We start from the raw sequence: 8387 nt of genomic DNA on the forward strand, positions 1-8387 counted from the left end.
ACGATGCTGAATGTTTTAATCAGTCACAATTTGGCTTCACTTGCTGAATCTCAGATCGTCTGTGACCAGTTCTGAGCCGCAAGACCAAGGTCAGTCAGAGACGGAACCGCATGACCTCACTAACAGCTGAATGAGATTCCTACTGCTGCTTACAAGGATCTGGAAGGGGGATCTTTCTGTGATACTAAATCGAAGGGGTCTGAGGCAGGGGTCCTCCTTTAAATTGACTCAGTCCTGGAGCAAAACACTTGTGTCATTGGACTCTACTAAAAGCAGCCAGTTTCTGACTCAACTGCTTCATGCATGCTAGTTCTGGGGCTGCAACTAACTCAGGTTTATCCTCAGTGCCCAAGAAACAGTAACAGGTAATGACTGCTTGCATCAAAGCTTGACCAAATATTTAGCTTAACTGCAAAGTCCCATTACAGGCGATCTCCTGCACACAACAGCAGCAGACACATTATGTGCCCTGACATAGCCGTCCTTCCACCAGCGAGTAGAGGATGGAAAGTGGCATAATGAGTCAGAAAATGGCTACCTCGATTATACACGGATATATCCCTGAACTAAAAACTCCTATAGCCAACAAGCGGGTTTGCGTTTGCTTGATGTGCCGAGGAAGAATCCTTATCAATGTTTATTTCTAATCATACAGTATAAATACTTATGCATATATTATTTTTTTTAATAAACAGAGCATTTAAATTAGCAATAATAAAGGGAAGAAGAACTGAAAAGTGCTTTCTACCACGGTGATTCTGGTATCGCAAGGGGAAAAGGAGGGGGCAGTAATCTAAAATAGGATTTGGCTGGCTGCTTAGGTCAAAAAACAAAAAAGTTACTAAGATGCTTATTAATGCATGGGGGTCATCAAATCATAAAAACTCCCGGACTCCTGGAAGAGAGCATGTGTAACCTCACAGGAAGGATTGTGCCAGAGGAAGAGGAGGGACGGGGACAAAAACAGGGAGGGCCCGACTTTACAGTAAATATTTGCGCCTTGAATCTTCGTCCAGAGTTAGGTCAACTACTTCTGGAGGGGCAGTCCAGTTCTGCTGGGGTGTCACTCCTGTCCATGATGGAGCTTGGTGGGAGCTGTTATACTGGGAGCCAGCGGCATGCTTCCATGAGGATACTCTCTGTATAACTCCGCCCCGGGGGTGGACAAACCTGGGGGAAAGAAAGAGAAAGTTCATCAAAAATAATCCAACATTTTGGGGGACACAAAAACAGGAATAAAGGGGAAATCTTCCAATGGGGAATTGTGCTCTATGACAACTAAGAGGAGATTCCTTGATTTTGGAAGCAATTCCTATGATTTGTTATTGTTGCAACAAGACAGGAACAGAAGGTCCTTTTCCCACAATGGGGAGAAACTCTCCTAAAAATAAGAATAATGAAAGGTGTGCCCTCGGTGCATAAGAGATGTAATGTCCACCTTCCCTGATGTATTGCTCAGAAAAAGATTCACAAATAGACATTTCCAGGAGTGTTGATCATCTGGTTCCCCACACTGGAAAGGACACAGTAGTGATGTAAGGGTTAGCGGTAGGGATGCACCGATACTAGTATCGATATTGGTGCCGATACCGAGTATTTGCCCAAATGCTCCGATGCCTAGCCTGATACTTCCTGTATCAGGAAGCCAGGCAGTGCGTCATTATACGCTGCCCGGATCCTGATTCACTGGGAAGCGGCTCCATGCTCTCTCATCACTTGTGATGAGAGAGCACGGAGCTGAGTTCCCGGCCAATCAGGAAGCAGGGCAGCGTGTAATGACGCGCTGCCCGGCTTCCTGATTGGTCGGGAAGCTGGCGAATCAGGAAGCCGGGCGCAGTGTAATGATGCAGCGCCGGCATTCTGATTGGCCGGGAAGCCGACTTCATGCTCCCTCGTCATCTCCAGCTGGGTACCGGAGGAAGGCCGCGTTCTGGCTGGGGAGGCTCAGGGGGTGACAGGCTGGACATGCCTAGGTGAGAGGGGACAGACTTTCTTGTTAATCGGGAAGCCAGTTGGCAAGTCATTACACACTGCCCGGCTTCCCGGCTAATCAGAAAGCCAGGTGGTGAGTCATTACACGCCACCTGGCTTCCTGAATGGGACTTCCGTTACTCGTTAATTGGTATCGGCGAGTACCGAAAATAAATTATCGGTACTCGTAGTCGATACCAAAATACCGGTATAGGTGCATCCCTAGTTAGCGGAGAAGGGCCGCCAATATGGGGGTACAGACAGTACTCCAGCACCAGACACAAGTCCCATCAGGGTAGCAAAAGCTGCCTGTGGGTGTCTTCCCTGCTACCGACTTCTGCAAGTCACTAGTACAGCCAGTCTTAGAAGATCTGCGTTACTGATCATACTTGTAAGCAGACTGCGGGGACTCAGAAAAGCAGATTGGGGCAATGGTGAGGATGAAGAGGTCAGCTTGACATCACTCACACAATTGTCACTTATCTTCGCTGGGCTACCATTAGAAATCACGGAGCCCCAGGGTTCCTAGCTGTATGTGGCCCATGTGGGTACTTCCACTCAGGCCCGCCATTAGAAATCATGTGGCCCCATACAGTGCATCTGTATGTTGCTCCGTACAGCCTCCCCAATAAGGTAGGCTGTATGGGGCCACATGTATTCGAATGCCAGTCGAGTGGGATGAACCACGAGGACAACACTCCTGGAATTTAAGTTTGTGAATGGACAGCAGCAGATCAACACATGTAACATTGCCACGTGTTACTGCAATGCAATGGTGTGACTCGGGCCTCATTTTAGTAACCGAGGTGCATTAATATGAATAAAAATACAAAAGAGAAAGCATGTAAAAACATAAACATAAGTAAATAATTAAACCTTAGCTGAAAATAAGAACTCACTGAAACTACACTGAACTTTCCCTTTAATGTTTTTATCCTGTTTTGTCCTGCAGAGAATGATTTACACTTTGATCTGTCAATACCCCATGAGCTCTCCATTGGGATAAAACCCCAATACCACCTACGGTTCAGAATCTAAGATAAATTAGAAGATAAAGGACACCTTTCTTGTGGATAGAAGAAACTGTCTATTCATACGTCTGTAAAGAAACAAATCAAGGCAACTGGACTTGCTGTATTTTTCTTCAAGACGTTTCACTGGTCATCCAACTGGCTTTCCCAATTCCGTTGAGAAAGTTAGTCAGATGACCAGTGAAACGTCTTGAAGAAAAATACAGCAAGTCCAGTTGCCTTGATTTGTTTCTTTACAGATATACCATGACCTGGAGGAATGAGAACCTTCACAGACATACGCTTTTTTGATTCATAGGCCCAAAATCAACAGATAACATATAACACAAGAAAGCTTCACACACAGATCAATAACAATGCTCTTTATTGCAGCGGTTGTCACCGATGTACCTTGCATTTTCTTGAACCCCGACTATCTCCACCTCGCTGCCTGAAGATGCAATGTTTATCTCGTCTTCGTTATTCTGTGACTCGCCAGAGGGTAATTTATCACATGAAGACAGTCCTGGATCCAAATGACCTGCAGAGATAAACAAGACACAGAGGCAAAACATTATCTTCAGAGGACTAATGTTCAATGATCTATATTGCAGTATGGAGATCCTGGAGGCCTGACACAGGTACGGAGATTTAGACAGGTGCAGGGATAGATAGTACAAACGAATAGAGTGTGTTGAGACATTTAGAGTCAGCTTGTTGCTCCTTTTGTGAATTTTCTGCATCTAGTGGTCCTGAGAAGCACTGTATCTGAGTGAAGCAGGATGGGTGCATCTAAATATGATTCTATGCTCTGCTCTATATGTCCTGTAAAAAAAATGGTAAAGGTCATCAAAGGGAATACGAGACATTAGTTTAGGGCAGTGGTTCTCAACCTGTGTAACCTCAGGACCCACATTTGTCCTCGATCATTAAGTCGTGACCCAAGTTGCACTGCAATGGAACGCATGGCAGTGTGGGCTGCTGTGCTGTGATGGAGTGCCATCCATATATGCATTGCTTGTACAGCTCCCGTGCGCACCCTGTGGAGGTGCCGGGAGCCAGAATGTGATGTCATTCTGGTCCAGGCACCTCTACAAGACATGTAAGGGAGCTATAAGCACTGCATATATGGATGGAGCTCCCTCGCGGCCATACCCCCAGCCGACCCCACCCCAAGTCAACACTTGGAGCCGGGCAGCATATTTTGAATGGCTGCTCAGTGTAAGAATGGACAGTACTGTGCTGGGGGAGGCTGCAGAGCCTCTCACCTAGAAAAGTGGAAGGCATGTGGTGACCCACTGAACACGGAGTCGCGACCCACTTTTGGGTCACGACCCACCAGTTGAGAACCAAGGGTTTAGGGATACTGTCCCAAATCTTGGCATGTACCTCAATGTCGGGGTATTTAATGACAAATGCTCTCCACTCACAGACTAATCAGTAATGGATGCAGAGAATGGCCTGGCCTATTTGTTGTTTAGATCCAAAATGCTTTTAATTGTAAAGCTCTTCAGACATTTTTCAAGAACATGTTATTACCAAGAGCTTTGTTAAAAGTTATATTCACTATCCCGAAAGAAAGCTTGGTGTGTATTTGGAGAGAGCAGTGCCTCGGTGTAGGACCCCTCATGGAGGGATAGGAAGTCTTCTGCCAGCTCTGATGAGGAACCTTAGTGTTGGCTTCCTTCTAGTGGGCGATATGATGAATTATGAGATGGGTGGCAGCAGAAATTTTATTAAAACAGACTGATATTTTTTAAAATATTGGTTGTTGTAAGGAACGCATGAGCTATACTTTTATCTCTAGTGGACCGTTAGTTGATTGTCTACACTGGTCTCCTGTAAGCAGATGAGAAACCGGGGAGTTTTCTGTCTATATCTATGGCTAGCAAGCAGTAGATATATGCAAAAAGTTTTTTTAAAAACCTGCTTTAAACAGCGGTTTAAACTTACCCCGTATTCGCCGCGCGCTCCCGCCCGAGAATCCGAAACTGCTTGGCCTGCCGCAAAGCATCCTGGGGCGGGCGCATGCGCAGTTCGGATTTTCGGCCGGGAGACGAGCAGAGACGCAAGGTAACTCTATGGGCGCGTGCACCCGCATGCAGACACCGCGGCATCGGAAGTGCCAGCAAGCAGAGAGGAGTCAGCGATGGATCGGAGAGCCGCCGCACCGCTGGAGGGATAGATGAAAACATCAGGAAAGAAGATCGGATCAAGAGACATCATTTAAGTTAAGTGCTGACATTAACATTGGGGGGAGGGAAATATTTTTTTGACTTTAATGTCACTTTAATGGTCTCAGGGCTTGTTCACACCAAGGTGTACGTTTAATAAACCGTGATAAAACTAGCTTTATCACAAGTTAACTTTACTCAGCAGATCAATTTGTTTTTCTCGGCTGCATAGAGGCTGTTTAACCCCTTCGTGACTGACGACGTACAGTGTAAGCCCCCCCATGTGATAGCACTCAAAGTAAAAAAAAAACAGTTTTTTAAATAAAATAAATCTAATAATAATTAAAAATAAGTCCCCCGCGCGTCGCCACGTAAACACGCGTCGGGTGCGCCTACGTATGAAAACGACGAACGCGCTACACGTTTGGTATCGCCGCGCACGCCGAAGTGAGAGCAATAATTTTAGGGCCAGTATTTTGGGGTATCTCTAAATTGATGACCTGTGGGGGCTTTTAAAGCGTCTTCTATGGACTTTTTGGGGTACTGCAGTTTTTCGCCGTTTCACGGACGCACGCAATTTGTAACCTGGGCATGTTGGGTATCGTTTTACTCGTTGTAACCTCATCTTTTATATTTCATTAAAAAATGGGTATTTTGTTGTGTTTTGGGGCATTTAATTACATTTTTCACTAAATGTTGGGGTTTAATGAGTTGCGCTAATATTGCGCAACATAAAAATGTGCAACTACCACCATTTTATTCTATAGGGTCTTGGCATTCAGAAAATATATAATGTTGGGGGGTTTTAAGTCATTTTCAGGCCTAAAATGTGGACTATAACATGGGTGCAAAAAATGAAAAAAAGGGCCTCAGTCATGAAGGGGTTAATAGCCTGCAAAAAGAAAACTCATCACACGAAACAGCTGTGAAAGGCTGAGATAAGTCGTCACGGTGATCAGTCGAGAAAGCAATGCGGGGAATGTATTCTGAGCTGCACAATGACATCCTTTGTGATAATCTACAATCCTCCTGACAGGATCGTAGTTTACTCTGCCAAACCACCCGATAACAATATTACAAAGCACCGCTATAGCAAAGTGCAACACTTATTTCTCGGTTAAAATGATGAAAATTGCTAAAAAGCAGAATTTACATGTTCCGATTTGTTCAGCATGTACTAGTACAAAAGCATGAAGCAAACTACCAAACACACCGAAAAGGTGCTCTGCACTCCATTTGCTAATGAAATGAAATCCCAGTGTAATTAACCACTTGATGTCCGCGGTGTTACACCCCCTTCCCATCCAGGCCATGTTTCAGTATTCAGCGCTGCGGCACTTTGACTGACATTTATTGCGTCATGCAACGCTGTACTGAAATTAATTTGATACCATTTTTGGGGACAGATAGAGCTTTCTTCTGGTGGTATTTAATCACCACTGGGGTTTTTTTATTCTTTTACTATATTAAGGAAAAATTCCCTGAATTTTTTTTAATAAATAAACTGTCTCCCCTATATTAAATGCTAAAACATTTATTATTACCCAATAATTGGGTCGAATATAAAAGACGGGGTCACGTTGAGTAAAAAGTCAACAAACATGTCAAGCTTTAAAATTGCGCGCGCGCGCGAAACCTCCATAAACTCTAATACCCCAAATTGGCCATAGGCGACGCTTTCAAAGCTTTTACCGCTCATCAGTTTAGTGTTATCAGTGATTGATTGCCCTAAAACTATTGCTCTCACTGCGCCGTTTGCGGCGATATGTTACGCGTGTAGCGCAATTGTCGTTTTTACGCGCTGGTGCACCGGACGCGTATTTACGTTTATATGTGCGTAAACGTGGTGGTGGGGGACTTAAGAATTGTTTGGGGTTTTTTTTAAAAACTTTTTTGATATGTTACTTTTTTTCTCTAAATCTTTTTATGTGTTTTTACACTATAATGTCATTGCTATTACATAGGGGGATAATGATCCCCCTGTATAATAGCAAAGGCACACTGACAGGGCCTCTTTATTGAGACATTAGGGGTCTCTAGAACCCCTAATCTCACCTGGGGACCCCAAAATAAGCTGATGAAGTAGAGATCTGCTTCATCAGCTTCTTCTCTCTGGCAATAGCAGCCAGATGAATGCGGAAATTATGTATTTACACATCACTTCCGCATGCACAGCACGGAGGATGATTCCGCATTCACAGATCTCTTCTTGCCAGGGGCTCGAGATCCTCAGCAATAAGGTTGTAAAAGCTCCATGATCCCCTGACGGTTCAGTCTAAACATGTCCTCCACGTCGTGATCTGAAAGCTCATCCAGGACCGTGCGGGTCCTGTACACACGAGGTTTCCTGAAGCGACCATTCCCAATCCCTTACTGGGTTACATGCACTGCAGCTGCTGCCAAATCCAAATCTACCTTAGCAAACATAGTGAAGGAGTTGTGCTTCTTTTTCCTGGTCTGTCCCAGTTTGTAGAAGGTGGGAACAAACCCGGGAACTAAATCAGAGGTATACTGTCCATGCAATAGTCAAAAGAGACATGACTCCAACGAGACACCACCATTACATCATTTTGGGTCACTAAATCCATTTGGGGCCCCCATAATTCAGTAGACTAACGTCAGTACTTTAGCCCAACAGTCTTTATAACCTGCATATTCCTGATAAGAGGAAATTTGCAAGTCCGGGTTACAAACAAAGCCGGAGATATAACTGCATCTAGCATTTATTGGTACTTGGGAACAATTAGGTGCCCTGCAAGCAACTATGCTGGCAGGAGGAGAGGGCACAGAGATGACCTTATCAGTCTGTTGCTAATCCTTCACGGTCCAATTACATGCTGGGGACAGGGAGGTGACCAAGCGGTGTTGCTTAACTGCAACGGAGAAATGTTAACCACGAGACTGGCTGTTGTCTGTGGCAGAGCTGTGCAAATCTCAGGACTGGATGTTGGGCTGCATTTAAGGATTATTTTCATAATCGATTAGTTGGCGGATTATTTTTTTGATTATTCGTATAAAAAAAAAAAAATCTTTTATTTCAAATAAAATATAATTTTTTTGCAATCACACGGCATTGCAGTACCGCACGTTCCAGTGTAGGTGATCACACAGCAGGCGGGATTGGTGTTTGGGATGCTATTGAAATGAATGGCACAACGCACATTCTGGAGCAGAACTTTAAGGCTGAAACCAAAAATCACGCGTATATATATATACACACACACACACATAT

General features: G+C 44.5%; 1 protein-coding gene across 1 annotated transcript in view; it reads right to left on the minus strand.

The window, feature by feature from the left end:
- Positions 1-609: 609 nt before the first annotated feature.
- The window catches only part of CUNH18orf25 (chromosome unknown C18orf25 homolog), an 84688-nt gene continuing 76910 nt past the window's right edge, over positions 610-8387 (minus strand). The window contains exons 4-5 of the mRNA XM_018568278.1: positions 3393-3522; positions 610-1170 (exon numbers count right to left, since the gene is read on the minus strand). Of these exons, the coding sequence (XP_018423780.1) occupies positions 981-1170; positions 3393-3522 (320 nt within the window). The 3' untranslated portion in view covers positions 610-980. The remainder of the gene's footprint in view (positions 1171-3392; positions 3523-8387) is intronic.

This window comes from Nanorana parkeri, unplaced genomic scaffold, assembly GCF_000935625.1.
Source record: "Nanorana parkeri isolate BGI_ZX_2015 unplaced genomic scaffold, ASM93562v1 scaffold1166, whole genome shotgun sequence".
Classification (NCBI taxonomy): domain Eukaryota; kingdom Metazoa; phylum Chordata; class Amphibia; order Anura; family Dicroglossidae; genus Nanorana; species Nanorana parkeri.